The sequence below is a fragment of the Lissotriton vulgaris genome, chromosome 9 (genome assembly GCF_964263255.1).
Source record: "Lissotriton vulgaris chromosome 9, aLisVul1.2, whole genome shotgun sequence".
In the NCBI taxonomy this organism is placed as follows: Eukaryota; Metazoa; Chordata; class Amphibia; order Caudata; family Salamandridae; genus Lissotriton; species Lissotriton vulgaris.
Window position 1 is genome coordinate 976035768 of NC_141697.1, and position 20146 is coordinate 976055913.

General features: G+C 47.8%; 1 protein-coding gene across 1 annotated transcript in view; it reads left to right on the forward strand.

The window, feature by feature from the left end:
* The window catches only part of FANCD2 (FA complementation group D2), a 1101131-nt gene that overhangs the window by 103495 nt on the left and 977490 nt on the right, over positions 1 to 20146 (forward strand). Inside the window, exon 8 of the mRNA XM_086938826.1 lies at positions 4051 to 4129. Within this exon, the coding sequence (XP_086794952.1) occupies positions 4051 to 4129 (79 nt within the window). The remainder of the gene's footprint in view (positions 1 to 4050; positions 4130 to 20146) is intronic.

The following is a 20146-nucleotide window of genomic DNA, read 5'->3' on the forward strand; positions in this document are numbered from 1 at the left end:
CTTTCGCATTGACCGGAACTGTTTTGGACAAGTCAAGTCTTTCGATGTTCATATATATTCTGCACTTGCTGCTTTTCTTTTGGCACATTTTTTTGTCATTCGTTTTTATTCTATTTATGTTGGTCTTTTATCATATGGGTTTTTGTATACTAAGTTTGCTACAATAGTAATGTTATTATTTACTATTAATACAATTTGCAATACTATTTGCTGTAGTCCTATTGTTCAATGCATTTTCTTTGCTTTCTTGCACATCAGTGCCCATCAACAGTGCAGGTTCCTTACCAGGTGGGTGGTTTTGCCCGGGAGGGAGAGCTTGGGCAGTAGGCTTCTCATTAAAGGTGGGACTGTTGTGGCCTGGGTCCCAAATAGGGAGGTGAGGTAGGCATTGAGGAGGACATTTAAGATTGTAAATGGCCATTATAAGGAAAACACGTCTCCCAGTACAGCTGGATATCCGCTTGTACATGCATTGCCTTACTCATTGGCATGCACCACTAACATGTTATGTTTTGTCAGTGGGTACCATAAAATATAGATAACGTGTGCTTCCAGGTCAAGTGCCCCATGTCTGTTGGAACAGATCTGAGTCCTGAAGGGGGCCACACACTAGGATTATTCTTTGAGCTATCAAGTGTGTATTCCATCCAGGTCTTGGCCTTCTCTAAGGCAGGGTTGGGGCATATTGAAGTGTAGCTTATGAATAGTTCTTTTGGCACCCAGGCTACATTATGCTATTGTTGTTCCTGTTCTCAAAACAAGGGAATTGTGGTGGCCACTGCTGATGACCGGTTGGCTGCAGAATGACAACAAGCAACATGGAGTGCGCATGTAATAATAATAATAAAAGGCATTTGTAGAGCATGCAGTTACCCCAGATGGGTTGTCCCGGCGCTATAGCAGAGAGTGAACAAGGCAGAGGAAAGCGCAATACTAGTCATTCTGACTGAAAAGCCAGGTTTTCAAGGCCTTTCTGAATTCCTGTTCGGACTGCATCATACGTAGATGCGGAGGGAGGTTTTTCCGACATTTGTTGCCCCCCCCCCCTCGTATGTTCGAACTGCCCATTTTTGCTTTTGCAAAGCACGGTATGGAAGGAGAGCATTTGTGGTTGGACCTTGAGGGTCTGTCTTGTTGATATGGGCGGAGTCTCCTCTTCAGGTAGATAGGCCCCCTCCCTTAATATGCTCGAAAGGCAAACGTTGGGGCCTTAACTTCAATCCGTTTGGCTATCGGAAGCCAGTGGAGTAGTCTGAGGTAAGGAGAGATGCTGTGTCGAAGCGGGACTCCACAGACCATGTACAGGCCGTTAGCGTAATCGAGGTGGGAGGTGATTAAAGCATGGACCACGGTTTTGCGGGTTGAGGCTGGCAGAAAATTTATACCTTTTCTGATGTTTTTAATTTTGCCAAAACAGGCCACCGAAACCAGTTGTACATGGGTTGTGGACAAACCTTACGAAGGCTTGGGTGCGCACTACCCCTAATATAAAAAAAAAAAGGTTTAGCACTTTTAGCAATGTGTGTGGAATAGCTTCAGCATCAAAGAGGTTAATAACAGTTGACGGGTAACAATTTTCTCCATTACCTAAATAGAATGTGCTATTACACAACCTAGATATAGAGACATGCAATATACATGAGTTTTTTACAAAATGAAATATTGGAGATGGTGCTGGGTATAACAGTGATGTGTATGACATGTCTGTAAGGATGTGAATGGAGCAATTCGGACCAAGGATAAACATCAATTCGACAGGCATATATTTTATGCAAGATTGCAAGGGTAATCAGATGGGTAAGAACTATGTAGAAATATTGAGAAACATGGCTTTGTCATGTTAGCTTGGCGCTCTCGCTGATTTACTGATTTAAGCTCAAATATTGATGTGTACTAGAAACCAAAATGTACAAGAGGAATTACTTCAAGAGAATCTGGACTTTATGGACGTAGGAGCCATAACACAGGGGGACGATGAAAGGCTGTACCTGCAATGAAATAGTGCTGTTGCTGGTGAAATGAAAGTGAGATCTGCCAAATTATCAGTCAGAGGTTATGAAGAGAAGGAAACAAATGCTGTAAACCATTAAAGCAAGCTGTGAAGAATGTAGTGCTGAAAGATATGGATAAAGTCTGGTGCTTTAGGAGACCATGTTGCTACCAGTTATGTGCTAAGAATGTCTTTATAGTGCAAATGTAGGTAAAAACAAAGGGCTTTATGCCTGAGTGTGTTGGGAGGGCAAAGTGCAGAATGTGAGCATGGATTCAGATCGGGTAATGTTTGTTTTATAAGTTTGTAAATTAGGTATGATTAATGAAGACGAGTTTATTATGTCTGACTTCGATATGCTATTTAACTACAATAATGTGATAGTACTTGATAGGTTGAGGTCTCTCTCTATATTATTGAGGGAAGACATGTTTAAAAGAGAATGACTATGATGTAAATTGTATTAATACTAGAGCTCAGTGCTGAAGGTTTTTAAAGTGAAATGGTGAGATGTAATTGGTAGGTTGACATCATCTAAGAGACTTGGGTATTAAGTAAGAGCTGAATACTAGTGAACCAGTGATGCTAGTCATGATGGATGTGCTAGCACATTTCCCCAAGTGTTTGAGAATAGTTAGAGATGGCTAGACTCGTTTGAACAGAACATATTCGTTAAGAAATGAACAACCCTGACTGTTTACAATGCCCTTTCCTTAACCCTGACTGTTTACAATGCCCTTTCCTTTGCTCACTCGTTAAAAGAGGAACATGATACATATTTTGTAAGATTAGTGATGAATGGTGTAAGTGAGGAGATCGTCCTTAGAATAGCTGAATAGGGTGGTTTTGGTGTCTGTGTTTGGGGATGAAATATGTGTGTAGTTTGAGAGACCCGAATTTTAAAATTTGGGCCAGTCTCCAACCTCTTCTCAATGTCTTGGAGGCTCTCGCGCTGTCAGCAGAAGCAGGTGTTTTTAAGATATTGAACCCATGGTGTAAAAAGAATCATGAAGTGTTCTAGCTTCTGTGGATGGTAGGAGAATGGGTGCGGGTAAAGTTGCCCAGGCATGTGGGGAGGGTCTTTAGAGCTATTCAAAACGTTCACAAATTCAGGTAGCAAGTAGAAATGTGGTGGTATTGAAAATGGGAGAATGGCAAGGTGGGTGAAGTTGAGCTGCGCAATGAAGCTGGTGGGGATACCCCAGAAAAATCATCAAATGGCTTTAGAACACTTTTGAAGAGAATATAATTGGGTTAATTAAAAGTTTTTATAATGTTTCCTTCTATCTCAGTGAGAATAAAGATAACCTTACTTGGGATTAGGAAGGATTTGTAAATACACTCATTTAGGTGGGAATGGGTTGAGATGGGTTGTTTTGATAGGATGTTTGTTGGAATCCCAATGCTATAAACATAAGTTATATTTATTATGTTCTCTGTGTTCTAGAATGAGTTTATGTAATAGTATGTCAGGCATTTACTGCTGAAGGCTGATCTATGAGGTTGTATTTGACGGGGTGTCCTTACCCATGAAGAGAATCCTTATGAAAACTTGAACAGTGTTGGCAGTACAGGTTCCCATGGTGATGTCCCTTTCAGTTCGTACTAATAGCCCTTCGATGCAGATGTCTCACAAAGAGTCAATACAGTAGTTATCTGGATTTAATGAATGGATGTTTACCTTCCCACAAGCCCTGACAGCAGATTGGCATAGTGCAGTGCGTTTTACAGTACGTCAATGGGAAAAGCGCTGCTTGGTCTTATTAACTGAAACTTATGTGCGCTTGGTGAAATAGGGGTTGTTAGATTGACTGCAGAGTACCGTACTGTTTAAGGTCCGGGCAGGTGGAGTAGAAGAAAGTAAACTTAGCCTATGACCTCCAAGCCCAATCATTGGGCTCAAGAAAATATGACAACCACTTAATAATAAAATGTTATCTGTAACCAGCAATTTTGAAATTAGTTCGCACTGTCAATTGTCTGTTGATTGAGCTTGACATTTGTTCCACTGTCTAAACTAAATTCCATTAATACTCTTTATTGATTTGTAACTTCTGTAGTGTTGGCAGTGATGGAATTAACTTGCCCAGACTCATTATCAATCAGTTTAAATGGCTTGACAGAATCGTTGACAGCAAGGTAAGATACAAAGCAACCTGATTTCATTTTATGGGTTTAGAAACATTTGTTCGCCTATATTTGTATTTTTCAAATGAATCTCTCATATGTTAAGTTAATCCTTGTCCTCCGCAGCATGGATTGTAATGGGTTGGAACAGGGAGGTGGATTATTTTCCTATCCGCCGTTCCTGATCCTCGCTGATCGTTCAGATGTATATATTTTCCTATTTTTAAATTTATTTTTTCTTTTATACGAGAGCACAGTACTCCTCTTACTTTATTTATAACAATCTCTATGATTAAATGTTATTCTAATTGTAATTCGCATAAAGATAGCATTTTAGACCAGTGTTCCAAAACGTCTACGCATAATTACTACTTTACAAAATTACAGCACCTCAAAGGCACTATATTACCTTGAGCAGTGGGGGCAGGACCCTACAAGTGCTTGTCTGTAAGCTATCAGGAACACAAAACTGCTTTATTGCATAGTTAGGGAGTTACACTGCTGTATATGCCCACAACCCGGAGGCTGGCAGCGACAGAGCCACAGTAGCACGGGAGAACAATTGATAGTGGTAGACACAGCCTCGATACCGGCATCCCGGAGGCCCGGTGGCGATAAACCATGCTATAAATAAGAGGGGGGGAGAGGACGGTTGGAAAGAGGGGGAGAGGAAAAGAAGTGGATAGGGGGGGGGAGAGAGAGAGAGAGAAGAGGAGGGAGATGGGGGAGGGTAAAGGGAAGGGGTGAGGGGGAGGAGAGGCATGTATAACTCAGGATTTACAGCAGTACAACAGATTTTTCATTGTTTTCTTCCCAATTCTTATCAACCCGGAACAGTTAACCAGAGAGAAAAAAAGAAGGAAAGAAGAGAAAAAGAAAAAGGAGGCCTTACACATGTCCGAGTAAAGAGAAAAACAAATGAACAATTCAATATAGTTGCTCATGGAGCATCATGCACAGGGCACAACGCGAGTATGCGGTGATGGTTGTGACATCCGTAGGCCATATACATTAATAAGGCAAGGGTCGTGTGTCATGTCCTAATGAAGTGGTAGTCGTGAGGAAAAGGTGGGAATGTGGCGTGTATTGGGATGTGGAAAATCAGCTATTCACCCTAGGTGTCGTATCGGCATAAGCCATGTGGCAAGAGGGGGACATATGGTTGATCGAAGATGCAGGATATGTAAGCACTAGGAACGCAGGTCTCCTAGTCGCCCGGGTATCTAGCTCAGCTGGTCATCCCCTAGCTGTCAGTTCGAGGTCGTGTCGTCGTCATCCTGACTCAACAGGTAGGAAACCAGTGGTTCCCAAATGTCTTTGGGCCTGCTTGGAAGAGGTAGAAGTTCTGAATAAGTGACGTGTTGGACCTGACAGTGAGTCATATCCGAGAGCCAGTCCTTAAACTTTGGCGCCCTGCCACGGCCCCAACGACATGCCACACGTCGTTTAGCCAGGAGCAAAGCAGTGTCAATAAATTTCCTGCTGGATTTCGGGAAGTGCGGCATGTGCCCCAGCAGAGTGATAAGTGGGTCCGCTTCTACGGTAATCTTGGTCATCGCGGTGAGGGCCTCCGTCACCTGCTGCCAGTACGCCCGCACGGCCGGGCACTCCCAAGCGAGGTGCAGGAAGCCGGCATGATCAGCTCGACAGCGTTCGCATTCGTCGGTATCGGCAAGGTGGAACCTGAGTTTTTTGACTGGAGTATAATATAGCCGTTGGAGGAACCTGTAGTGGATCATCTTAAGCCTGCTGCTAGCTGATATCCTGGCAGTGAGCGTGCAGCAGTATTGCCACTGCTCATCAGTGAGAACGGAAAGTAAATCCGCATTCCAGGCCGCTCTAGCACCTGTCTCAAGGGGGTTAATGTCTGACCGAAGTCGGCGATATAGGCCAGAGACCAAGTGTGCCCCGTCCTGCGAGCCAAGCAGAAAGTGTAGAGGGCTCAGGAGTTCTGGCTCAAGGGGATAATCTGGGAGGATATCCTTCATCCCCTGTCGGAGGCGAAGGTAGTAAAATATGTCGAGTGGGGAACGGACATGAGTGGCAAAGAAGATTTCCATGGATTTGAAAACTTTATTAGCAAAGAGATCACCCCAGGTGACAATATGTAACTGATCGCAGAACAGCTGGAAGCCGCGCTCCTGCAATAGCGCGAGCGAGGGGTGAAATGTCAGGGGGAGAAGAGGAGAGTAAGGGAAAGAGCAGGAGAGTCTCCCGGCCAGGTGGCGCCAAGCGTCCAGGGTGCAGGAGACCGACGTGTTCGTAGTCTGAATCATCGACTCCGGACAATGAAGTAAGCCATTGAGCGGTATGGGATGCACGATCCAGTCCTCCACCGCAAGTTGCGGCATGAAGGGCGTGGGAACCATCCAATGAAAAGCATAGTGGGCCTGCGCGCAAAGGTAGTAGTCTTCAAGGTCAGGGACATCAAATCCTCCGGCCTCGTAAGGTAGTATCAGTGTAGACCATTTCACAGTCCGGGGCCTTGCCCTCCCAGAACAGGCTACAAAGCTCCGATCTCAGGGTCTTGAAGAGGAAAGCGCCCGGGTAATACGGGATGTTGAGAAAAAGGTATAGGAAACGGGGCAACACATCCATCTTGATGAGGGATGCCCTAACAGCCATGGAAAGTGGCAGCGTGATCCAACGGTCGATTGTGGCAGCGAGGGACGTGATAGCTACTCCGTAATTGGAGCGAAGGGTCTCTTCCCGATCCCGCGAAATCTGTATGCCTAAGTAGCGAAGGTCCGAACGGCACCATTCGAGAGGGTAGTCGAGGGGAAAGTCAACCACTGAGTGAGTGAGAGGAAAGAGCTGGGATTTGGACCAGTTAATGTGGATCCCCGACATGCCCCCAAAAGCTACAAACTCTCTCAGTAAAGGATTAAGATGAAGATGAGGATATTTAACATAAAGGGTGACGTCGTCTGCGTAGAGGGAAACATCTATTTGGCGCTGTAGGTACTGTACGGCACACTCCCGATGCAGCTGACGGAGCCGACATGCAAGAGGCTCAACTGCGATCGCGAAAAGGAGGGGGGACAGAGGACAGCCCTGACGCGTGCCCCTCGTGATGTCTATCGAGTGAGAAAGACGGCCATTGACGAGAACTCTCGCCGTCGGTCGTGTGTAGAGGAGCTGTATCCAGGAGAGAAAACGCTTCGGGCAGCCCATATTCGATAGTACTGAAAACAAGTAGGGCCATTCGACCGAATCGAAGGCTTTGGAAGCATCCAAAAAGACAGCAGCGACTGGGAGATCAGGATGAAGCGTGCGGAGAAGCGAAAATAAGGTGCGCAGGTTATGAGAAGTGGAGTGACTGGGAACAAACCCCGACTGGTCTGGCAATACAATCCTAGTCATGAGCAAGGACAGCCTAGTAGCTAGGACCTTGGCTAATATCTTCAAATCGCAATTCAGGAGGGAAAGCGGGCGGTAAGATCCACAGGAACAGGGGTCTTTACCAGGTTTAAGAAGGGAGGTGATGACTACTTCACACATGGAGCCTGGGAGAATGCCATCAGCGAGGGATTCCTCATATACTTCACGAAGGACTGGGGCCATAATGTCGATATATGTTTTATAGAATTCGGCCGGTAAACCATCCAGCCCGGGCGCCTTACCATTTTTAAGGGACATGATGGCTTCACGGATTTCGTCCAGTTCAAACGGAGCCGCCAGGAAAGCCCTGTCGCCGTCACTAAGCCAACAGAGTGCCACATCGCTCAGATAGTCAGCGTAGGGCATCTCCACTGAAGCATTGGTGGTGTACAGATTGTGGTAATGTGAGGTGAAAGTGGCAAGCAGTGCTTCCGAGTCCCTAATCGTGCGTCCCTGGTTGTCAGTGAGCTCCAGTATGGTGTTGCGATCACGGGGGACTCGAGTCAAGACCGCCAGTGCTTTACCCGGGCGGTCTCCTTCACAATATCTCCGAGCCTGCCAGTGTTTCCCCTTGAATCTCGCTTCCCTGTCAGCCTCCTCTTCATATTTGGTCAATTTGACCCTGAATTCCGCATGTAATGCAGGGTCATCCCCTTCGACCATACGATTCTCTAATGCTCGCAGTTCCCCGTGCAGTTTACGGATAGTGGCTTGTATGTCCCGGAGGACCCCAAAACTTTTAGCTATACAAAATCCCCTGACAGTTACCTTAAAGGCCTCCCAAATATGCTCCACCGAATCGACCGACCCCTTGTTCCTCGGAAAGAAGTCCGCGATTTCCTCCCCCAGCTCAGAACAGAACAGGGCATCCAACAGAGCCGCCGGTTGTAGGCGCCAAGGAGGTCTAGGGCAATCCCACCCAGGGAGTCTAGTATACATCAGGACTGGGCTATGGTCAGAGTACGTCCTCAGTAGATGTGTGACTGTCGAGACTCAAGGTATTATTCCGGGGGTGACAAGGAAGTAGTCTAGTCGAGCCCAGGTGCCAGTCTGTGGGGTGAAGTGAGTTCCCTCCTGTCTGACCGGTTGCAGGGACCGCCATATATCTACCAGGGCCCCCTCAGTCATAATGCCCTCGAGGGCCTCTCTTGCCTTAGGTTTGCAGTGGGCAGCCCCATCCGCCCTGTCCATGCTGGGCACCAACGCCAGATTGAAGTCCCCACCCCAGATGATATGGCGGGAGCCCACGTCGAGGATTTTACCCCAAAGAGTGGTGAAAAAAGCGGGCGTGTCCACATTAGGGGTATAGCAATTTACAAAGGTGACAGTGTCATGGCCCATTCTCCCCCAGAGTAAAGCGTAACGACCCCCCCCCCCATCTATCAGTTCCCCGCATTTGTGAAACGGGACAGCGCCCCGGAGTAGGATGGCCACCCCCTGGCATACGTGGAATAGGATGAGAAAGTGCGGGTGGCAGCCCATTTACATGCAAAGGTGGACCGTCCTTGTGGCGACAGGTGTGTTTCTTGGAGCATGGCGACATGTACATTATGTCTGGTGAGGTATGCGATAACATCACGACATTTCCTAGCATTTTTGAGCCCACGGACATTCCACGACATGCAGTGTAGCTGTGCTACAGATCCTAAGACCGCCATTTAGTGTGGTATAATGTAAAATTGTTTCTCCAGCAAAGCAGAGCAGCCATTCTCAAAGAATTCGAGTCCATGTGAGCAACATGAAGTGACACAGTCCAAAACAGTTTTCGGTGTGTAGGCCTCCCCCCATCCCAACGAATCAACTACAGCGCCCCTAACTTGCCTGCAGCCATCCAGTCCCACCTTAGTCGCCTCCCCCCGCCCCCTCCCCCAACATCAAAGTCTAACATATCAACAGTCATCGTGGGGTACACCCGATGGGGTGGCGACATCAAGGGCGCACAACCGCTGTACCCGCCGTTGCCCTCCAAAACTGCACCGCCCTCGGTGGAGGCCAGGGCTAGGCAAGCGGATCCTGGTATACATTACCACAGAAGTGTCCAGACATTGCCAAGTCCCGTTGAAGAGGCAGCCACCTCGGAGCACACAGGATGAAGAGGCAACGTGCTCGCGCTAGGTAGGCAAAGGTTCACTTCAAATAGACGTTCATGGTCCGTGTTCGTCCTCCGCAGCAGAAGGATCATCATCCCTTAAGTCAGCAGCAGCAGCACGGTCGCCTCCCCTGGCCCTACGGAGTGATTTCAAGTAGTCTTCGGCTTTTTGGGGGTTCGTGAAGAAACGTTGCTTCCCCTGATGCGTGATCCGTAGTTTCGCTGGGTAGAGTAGTGCATAGTCCAGTTGCGCTTCACGTAACTTCTTCTTCACAGGGAGAAATTTACGCCGTTCCTCCTGCACCATAGGGGTGAAATCCGGATAGATAGAAAAAGTTACACCATCGTATTGGAGGGATCGTTGAGTGCGAGCAGCTCTCAGCGCCACATCGCGATCACTGTAGTTTAACAGTTTAGCGATGATAGGCCTGGGTGGTAGGCCAGGCTTAGGGACAGGCGCCAAAGACCGATGTGCTCGCTCAATAATGAACTGTGGAGAGAAAGCATCCTCGCCTATGGACCCCTTGAGGATCTTCTCGACGTAGAGCTCCATCCTGCCCGTGTTGGTGGACTCCGGGATGCCCGTGACGCGGATGTTGTTGCGTCGGCTGCGGGCTTCCAAATCTTCGTTCTTTGCTGCTATAATCCTGAGAAGATTGTCCATGCTGGCTAACTGAGTGGTATGAGTGGAGGCAACATCGTCTGCATCGGAAATGCGTTGCTCCGTGGCCGCGAGTCGTTCCTCATGCCGATCCACCTTGTGAGCTAGAGCGTCAAGTCTAGCGGTTACACCATCCACCTTCTCCAACACGGTGGCAAACCCCTGTCGCATCTCCTGAAACAGCTGATGTGAATCAAGTTCCTTGGCCGGAGAGGAAAGAGTGGAGGTGGAAGCGGCGCCGGAGCCAGGGTCAGCAGGGACGGCCTTCGTGGATTTCTTGGCGCCGTCGAAGCTGATCTTCGTTTGGCGATTCTCAGGACGGACCATCCTGGCCCCCTAGATCGGTGCCGCCCCCCGTCCAAGCCGCACCAGCACAACGCCAGTCGGGACCAGTCAAGTAGGCAGGACGAAGTGTGTGGAGAAATCCGCTCCAAACACCTGTGAGCAGGAGTGTCCAGCCGCGGTACAGGAGGGCAGTGTGGCGCGCGTGGCCCCAGTGGTGGCAAGCAGGAGGGGTCAGGCCGGAGGCCAAGGCTGTCCGTCTCACGGCTACGATGGGGCGGCAGCACCAGCGAATGCAGGTAGGGCCGCAACAGCACGAGGGTTCCCCGGGGAGGCAGGCCCGATGCCAGGTCAGGATGCGGGGTAGAGCATGCGGCCTGCAGCTCCGCAGAGGAGAGCCGGAGGTCGCGGCACAGGCGTCTGGCAGGCCGGACAGGCAAACAGGAGCAGTGGAGGTCCGCGCAGCAGTGAAGCTGCAGGCGTCCAGGGGCCCCCGCAGGCACCCGGAAACGATCAGGCGGGCCAGTGGGCACCGGGGCCCGAGCAAATCAGCACCGAGGCGACGCGGTGCCCCGCGGTCCGCTCCAGCCGCAGCAGGTGGTAGGCGCAGGGTGGTAGCGGGAGGTAGGATCTGCGGGAGGAGCGCCACTCACCATGCACAGGGATCGAGGCGGTAGTCCTCGGCGGCCGTCAGTAGTGGGCCTCAGCTCCGCCAGGTCACACAGCTTCTCGGGGGTTTTCTGCAGGTCTACCGTCCGTGGCGGGCACACCCCGCAACCGCCCGCCGCGGGGGACCAGCGGTCAGGCAGCAATCCAAGGGCCAAACGGGGTTTGCACCGGGACCGCGAGCTCCCGGGCAGGCGGGGCCTAGAGCCGCGTGTCAAGCACCGACCTCTCGTGGAGTCCCACAGCCGGCCTCCGCGTCCGGCAGCAACCAGGGACCTCGCCGGCCCAACTTCACTCGGCGAGATCTCCGCCTCCGATGAAAGTATGGAGATGAGCTCCGGGACGAATGTAGTGGACAGTGTTGTGCTTCAAATGGCCGAGTCGGGGGCGATGCCGGTCATCCGTGGTCAAGGATAATCAAGGATCGATGGCCAAGGTGCGGGAGCTGCAGCGTTAGGCAGCCATTCCGCGTGTGCGCCCTCTAGCGTCCCCCCCAAAATCCTATTCTTAGTGGAAGACGCTGGGATTTGGATAATGGGGGTAATTTGCTGCTGCGGATGAACTGATAGAAAGCTACCTGGTTTCTATCCTTAGAATAGCGATTTAACGTTATTTTTTATGCACATCTCAGAAATTCTACCCTTCCTGCAAGAATACATACTAACAGAGATAACCAAGTGCCACGTTTGGTACAGAAATACTGTTCTCATAATTGTCACTTTTAGACTGAATTTATTCAGCAGCAGAGGAAGCAGGTTGAAAGGTACTACCATGCCATGACCCCTAGCAGAACCAGCAATGTTCTCCTCTGAAATGTGATTACCATCCACAGATGGACTCTGGACACTGTTTGAGTCTAGGAGTATGGAGTGGAGGAATGGGCTACAACCTCATTTCCCTAAGAGAGTTATTTTATTTCTGGGAGTTTGTTTTGGACACAGAGGCTGACTAAATGGATTTTAGATGTGGTCCAAGAGTGCTCAGGAATAAACGGTTAGCCTCTTCCTATTCCAGGGGGTCTTCACCCAGTCCGTACCCTGTCCATGTGCTTTGTCTGCTTGTGCGGTCTGATTTATGGAACAATGGAAAGGGCCTAGAGGGAGCTCTTCTGGAACGGGACTATTTGGAATGCATAAAGAGAGCTAACAGTGATGATCCCTGCTCTTAGGCAACAGGTCAATGACAAGGAGGTTAATGTAAAATTCAGGAGGTCATTTTGATGTTCGTGCTAATGTGCTCTTAACATCTGCTCTTGCATCCATCCTCTGTTCAAACATTAATCATAGCTAAATTAAATTTCTCTTTCTGATGTGACCACACTAGAGTGAAATTTTCATTTTGGTCCTTGTTTATTCATAGGTGTCCACAAATGAAATTGCATCATACCAATTCTGATGGGTACTTCTTCCCACAGAGTCCTCCTTTTATGAATATCTTTTGGATGCCAGACTGGATCTGAAACATTTTTCCTTGAAGTTGCTCTTGAGCTCCTGTGGGTAGCGCCACACGACTCCAGCTGTGAGCCCACGTGACTCGGATGTGATGGCATGGGATTTTTTTTAAAAAGGTTGCAGACTGATGCACTGGTGATTGTTCCTGTTTTTCTGTACCATATTGTAGCAGGTCTTGCTCTCCTTTCAGCATTTCAACAACAAAGTTCTTCAGCTTTGCTAGGGAGTTGGTTAATTGTTTGCTGCAAAAATATCAGGGTATGAATCCTGTTGCGGGTACACACTTGTGATGATTTGGGTTCCCACATTTCCCGTCTGTCAGCAAATCCTGTTCCTTGATGCACCGAAGATCATCAGAAAGCAGGAAGCTGAGTTATTTTGGATCAAAGCCTACAGTAACACGTTGATGCTATTCCTTTCCTCTTCAGGTAGTCTCCTATTAGGGAATGACTTTCCAATATCCTCCATTTAAAAATAATGCCATAGCAACAAGAAGTTCTGTTGAGAAGTGCTCTTCTTACTCACAGGCCTTGCTGGAAATCTTTAGGATAGGCATGCCTTTGTACAGTGAACAGCTGTTTGCAGAGAAGGCTGACTGCTCCTTGGCACAGCATGCTCACTAGGCCTTGCCTTAGTGGTGAAGCATTTCCACCAACAGTGCTGGAGGTTTTAGGACAACTCCAGAGTGCAATATTCCTTCCGCAACAACCCTCACAGCAGACGTCCTAACAAATGTACTGCTCGTTTCAGGGCTTAAATAGAATCTAAGGGATACCATCACGAACAACAGCTGCATCTCCTGTCCCTGCAATTTTTCACAGGCTTTGCGATATCAAAATCGCTGTGCCCCTCCCTGCCCTGCCTTCCCCTACACACATCTCCAGCTTCTAGTGAGGCACAGTCTCACATTTTCCCACCAATTGGGAGACATTTTGCTGGATTACCAATCTTGTCGCGAGCACTACATACTTCTTCCATGACCCTCCTGGTGAAGCCTTCCTTTGCTACAATGTGCTTTTTAGCTTATGCCTTGATGTTGGAGGTCGAGATGTTTGCCTTCCTAAACAAAGAGTCCATATAAGTGGTGACCTTTTGCTTTATCTCTTGAATTTGTTGATTCAGGAGAATAAGTTAACAAGCATTTACAATGCAATGGTTTCGCCTTTTGAAAAGTTTGAGCTATTGGCATTGTAAATGACAAAATATTTATTTATGTGTTTGGTTTGAAAATATATAAATAAATGGCATTGTCATTTACAATGCCAATAGCTTCAGAAAGCTTAAAAAAAGGTAAGAGTGAACGTCGAGCAGGGCCAAAACACAATTATGCTCAACATAAACTCATAAATAATTTGTTGCATGCTAATAATAATAGGAAAACTAAAACCGAATCATGCTGCACACTTACAAAAAAAAATCTATATTGGCATTATTAAAACACTAGTTTGATTTCTGAACTCTAAACATTATACATAAACGCAATAACATCAATGCACCAAAACCAATAAATAAGGCACATAAATCATGCCATGTCTTATGATTATTTCTTGTCCGGCCGGTGTATTGTTATCACTTCCAGTACCTTCGTAACAGCCAATCTGTAAAGCGCTCTGATACCCCCTGTAATCATGTTTGCGCTATAAAAAAAGTAATAATAATAAAATCAAATACTGGTGCTCAAACTCTCTAGGTGAGTCTCCCCAGCTTTATCACCCATCCGGAGTGGCCAGCTGGGAAAGTGCCGGGACATACATGTTACTTTCTAGCGGGTGACTCCTGCTTTCAGACAAGTACCTGATGCCCAGATCTGTTATTGACAAGGGCTCCAATAGACTTCACACCATTCGTTGATCTTAATGTTTGAATCTCTGCAAACAGAAAAAGATGACACCAATATGCATTGGTAGCTACTGCACTCTGTTACTCACACAGGCACTAATTCGATCAGCATTAAGATGCCTAACAAACAAGGACAGAGTGAGGGGGGCTCCTGTCCCTCCCCTAGTCCGTTACCAGGGGTGTTTCTTTCCTCCACTGCTGCGGAAATGTTTTTGCCGGATGCCTGTTAAATGAACACATGAACAGCCAAGCTGGAGGACACCGGTCTCCATGGCAACAGATCACCTGGGGTGTGGAGGGTTTACAGGCAACTACTGAAAGCCAGAGACTGGCGATGAACTCTCCTCCTCGGCTCCAAACATGGGTGGTGCTGGGATGGGGGTTCGGAAGAGAGGGCTGCATGCACGCTCCCGGGGATGTATTTACACATATGAGACAGGTACCAGTCAGTTGTGTATACTGTTGTGAGGTGTGCGTGTGCAACATAAGAGATGGCGCATGGACGTGGCATGCAGGGCTGGCGGGTTGTGCGCGCGCGGCTGGGAGATGTATGTACACATATGACTGGTACCAGTCGGAGGTGTGTACTGTCGTGAGAGGTGCGTGTGTATTGTGGGGGTCGGTCATCTGCTAGCTGGACAAGATCAGAGGCCTCCATACCAAATTGCTATTATACTGTACACAGGCCTTACATGTTATTAGCAACCGGGTTCGGAAGAGAGGGCTGCATGCACGCTCCCGGGGATGTATTTACACATATGAGACAGGTACCAGTCAGTTGTGTATACTGTTGTGAGGTGTGCGTGCGCAACATAAGAGATGGCGCATGGACGTGGCATGCAGGGCTGGCGGGTTGTGCGCGCGCGGCTGGGAGATGTATGTACACATATGACTGGTACCAGTTGTAGGTGTGTACTGTCGTGAGAGGTGCGTGTGTATTGTGGGGGTCGGTCATCCGCTAGCTGGACAAGATCAGAGGCCTCCATACCAAATTGCTATTATACTGTACACAGGCCTAACATGTTATTAGCAACCGAGCCAATTGATCCCCGAGCATAGTCACGAACCCCTCATCTGCCGTCAACACTGCCAGTTTCTGCCTGGTCGGAGGGCTGCCAACTGGGATAAATCGTCCACCGTCCCAGCAAGCATGGGCACTGGAGGAGCACACAAGCACTTCTGTCTCCGCCGACTCGTCATCCCTAGCACCATCCACACAGACAGGATGAACAGCCCAAACCATCCGTAAGCCAACACCATGCCGAACACTGACCCTTCAAAATCACGTAGCGGAGCATGCTGTGCTTGGTCAAGTGGTCGCTAGAGGCTGGGCTGGCTCATTCACGGGGCTTGCAGCGACTTCAACTACACGCCTTTGATGCAACTAGCCGACGTGCCATTCAGTATGAAGTAGGAACACATGCACCAGTAGGTATGCAGGCTCCCCAGCCCCCTCCTCAAAAACCCACCAATCTCGCTGGCCACCACGCCCTGCAACACATGCTAGATCCGGTGTGGTCCCAGCCAAACTAAGGGCGGACACTTTCCCCCTAGCCTAAGAGCTAACACTCTTGCAAACGGGCATTCGGCTCAAAGTTCTCCACACTTGTTCCCCATGTGATCTGAGTAACTGCCCTACCGCCCCACGAAGGGCAAAGGCCTCGACTCACCAACATTCTCAAGCACCAGGGCTCCCAGCCGGCCAACCACCCACAGCGGGATATGCAGGTTAATCAGTGCTTGCCCCTCCCCCACAAACGACGCCAACGTTGCCTCCGACAAGACAGGGGGGTGAGGCTGCTGCCACAACCTATCTGCTTGCTCCCCTCACGCCGCCAACCGATTCCTAAATGCACACACTCCCTGCTGATTGCACAAATCACCTTCCCAAGGACTGCGGTCGTCCTGGGAATAGCAGGCGCTGTATGGTATCACTAATGCAATGGGTGAGTTGACTGAGTTCAGAGGCAATCCAGTATCCGCCCAACCAGGTGACGTAGCCGCTACCTCTCCGCCAACCTCAGTCTCTGAGGCAGGGTGGCCGCAAGAACACAGGATACAATGTCTGGGGGCAGAGGCATCTAGCCCAAAAGCAGCGGATTAGGGGTGGAGGAGGCGACTCACCGCAGGAAGACACTACTCTGCCTCCCGAAACGAGGCCCGTACTTGGAACCAGGGGGACAAAGTGAAAGCGTGCATGAGACCTAAAAAGCTGTCACCACGCCAAGCCATTGTACCAATGAAAGCAAGCCAATCACAGCACGGCCCGGGGAATGAAGTCACGGGGGTGTCCGGGCCGGCAGCCAATTACAGCGCGGCCCCGGACACACGGCAACAAGGGGCGGGACTTAAAAAAAGAGTCAAACGCCACCGAATCGCGTTTTCATGGGGAAAGCGTGATTGACAGCCAATCTCTTCCAATGGCTAGCCTCCATTTATGGAGCTAGCCAATGGAATGTGGAGAAGTGTGGCTCAGGGGTTAGAGGCGGCAGACCCGGAAGCTAAGACCCTGGACCAGGGTTCAATACCCCGCCTCGACGGGGGTTGGGCTCAATAATTCCACGGACTTGATAATTCTCGCTCTGGTGCCTTCTCGACTCATGGGTTCACACTCTGCGACTCTGGGCAATAGCTTGCTTAATCTCCACAACGGCCCCTCGCGGCGGGATGCCTGGCTTTCACCTTGTGGATACCCTGCCGGGGTTATCTCACAGGGGAATGCCAGGACGGGTTCCCTAAGCAAGCGCATAGATGCCTGGGATGTGGGCGATTTGCGCTATATAAATACATGTACATTTACATTTACATTTACAGAGGCGGGACGAAGCCCCATACTGTAGGATCATAAGAATTCGCCCTGGGCGGAGCACCTGCTTCGCAGGTGCTACGGCCAGGGCGAAACCTAAAAATGCTGTCTTTAAGACTGGATTTGCTGAACCTCAATGTGGGGAAGTGGCTGGTGTCTCTAGAGCGCTACGAAGCCTACTTTCACTTGCTAGTCCTTCATGCTCAGAGAGTATCTGAGGTTCATTGTTTGGTTGCATTAATATCAGTTTGCAGTTCTGAGTGTTGGTATTGATTAGTCATCCACATGTCTTGACCAAAGATGCTAGCTGTAGTGGTGGCTTCATTGCAAAGGTCAGGAGTCTGTGTGTTTCTGTACTTCGATGAGTCTGATGCATTTGGGGCAGTCACTTCCCAAAAGTTCCATGCCATTCCCATATAAAGGTTGGCCCTCATAGTAATGGTGGTAGACCGGAACTGTAAGAAGCCTTTACTTCTCTTCAGAGGGAGGATCGCAGAAGTTCATTATAAGATCTGATTTTCAGGATTTAGGCTCAAATACACAAAGCAACTGAAATTCGACAGTTACGGTTCCCGGAACACATAACACATGGCATGACTCCCGCACCTCTCCATGTTTAAAACACCAGTTTACTAATGGTCTCATACCCTTTACCCATAACCCCTTGCCTCTTTTACTTCACCTCCTACCCTTTGTGCTTTACCCCTTCACACCTTACAATGTAGCCCCTTAACATTAAACCTTTAACCACTTACCCTTGACTTCTTACCCTAAAGCTCTTAATGCCTATATACCCTTAGCGTTATTCCCTAACCCTTCACCCTGCCCTTCACGTCAGCTTTTGCCATTTTTCCTTACTATTATAGCATTATTCCTAAACCCCATCTTTACCTCTTACCCATAATCCATTAACCTTCACTCTTTGCCCCCTTACCTTGCGTTACCCCTTCATAATTGACTATTTAACCTCTTAACCTTAAACCGTTGACCCTTAACTCTTAATACCATGCTCTCTACCATTAACCTCTTACTCTTCATTCCTTACCTATACAGTTAACTCCTTATACTTAAACCTTTAGTGTATGCTTACCCTTAATCACTAATCCCCTTTCTCTTAAACAGTATCTACACCCCTTTAGTCTTTTTTTTATTTTTTATTTCTTTATTGGTTATTTCCCAATTTTATGCAAGGAATATATACAACACTTTACACAATACAAATGTAAAAATAATATTAAAAATCCAAAAAAAAGCGTATAAGGTGAAGCAGCTATAAGCGAGATCCCATGAAACAAAAAAAAGAAGACCAATGAGGGAGTACACTTAAAAAAGAGTATGGAAAGAAACGATTATGCTTATGCTCAGTTGCTTTTAAATCCAGTCCGTGACAGGTGCCCAAATCTTGGCTCCCATTGCACTCTTTCTTCTCCCCGTAATCTTTTAGATAGTTATTTCCAAATTATACATAGATAATAATCTTGCCCGTCAACTCAAAAAAGACGGAGCTTCAGGGCTAATCCACTCCTTTGTAATGCAAGCTCGCACAGTTGCCATACAAATAAACAAAAAAGACGTCATTGCATTGGATCTCGTGTGAGCAGTAGTATCAGAATTCAGCCCAATCAGCACCAATTCCCCAGTTATACAAACTGTTGATTCCATTATTAATCCCAAAAAACGTTCAATGGATGCAAAAAATTCAGCTAATCTTGGGCAGGAAAAGAAAATATGGACTGCATCTGCAGCAAGCACACCACATCTTTTACACTTAGTCCCCGTAGATGTGGCCCATTTAGAGATCTTTTTTGGAGTGTAATACAAATCGTAAATAGCCATGTAATGCTGAGTGCGTATCCTCCCTGTCAACAGAACTCTATTTGCAAGACTAAGCGAATCTATAATATTAATTCCTTCTTTCCCTAACATCACAACCCACTTATCTTGACATGACTGTACATCATCTGGAAGTACCTCAATCAATTGAGTATAACGTTGACCAATAAGTGTTTTCCCCAATCTTTCACTAAGCAGAATTTTTCTCAGTTGGTGTTCAACCCCCGGACCTAACGAATTTAGAAAGCCGCAAATTTAATGGAACTTTTGTTTGGAGCTCAGAAAATTATCGCAAATGGCCTTCATCACATAAGTCACCTAAAGTTAGAATACCGTTTAGGCACCATCTGTAAGAGGTTTGATCACGGAAAATCAAAGGAAATAACCCGGCGGCAACAAAGGGAGTATATGCATTAAGGTTTGCAACGCAAGATGTCGCTTAACATGTCTCCACACAGAGTAGGCTGCATTAAGAATCTTGTGTTTAGTTTTCTTGAAGTAACTAGGCTCTAGGATTTTAACAAGGCAGCCGTTGGCCTCCTCCCCCAGACCAACCGCGTAAATTACTGGACTATGGCATGGCAAGATCTTGACCCGATCCCCAACTATCAGTGGGCTAATAAACTGCAAAGCCGCTGCCCAAAAATATAACATAAAATATGGGATACCCGAACCCCCTCGACTTTTCAGCAGTACCATCTTTTTGTAGGCCCTTCTCTGACGCCTATAACCCCATAAAAATCTGGAACTGATCCGCTCTAATTTTTTAAAACAAGAAACCGGAAATTCTACGGGGATTGTTCTGAACATGTAAAGATATTTGGGGAGAACCAGCATTTTAAAGATATTTGATCTTCCATATAGGGATAAATGCAAATGATCAAGTCTCTCCAGTGTAGAATTCAGCTTAGTAAGCACTGGTTTCATATTTCACTCTGGTATCTTGCTAATTGACAAGGAGATTTTAATCCCTAAATAAGTTACTTCAGAAACAGTAGTAATGTTCACCGGATATTCTCCC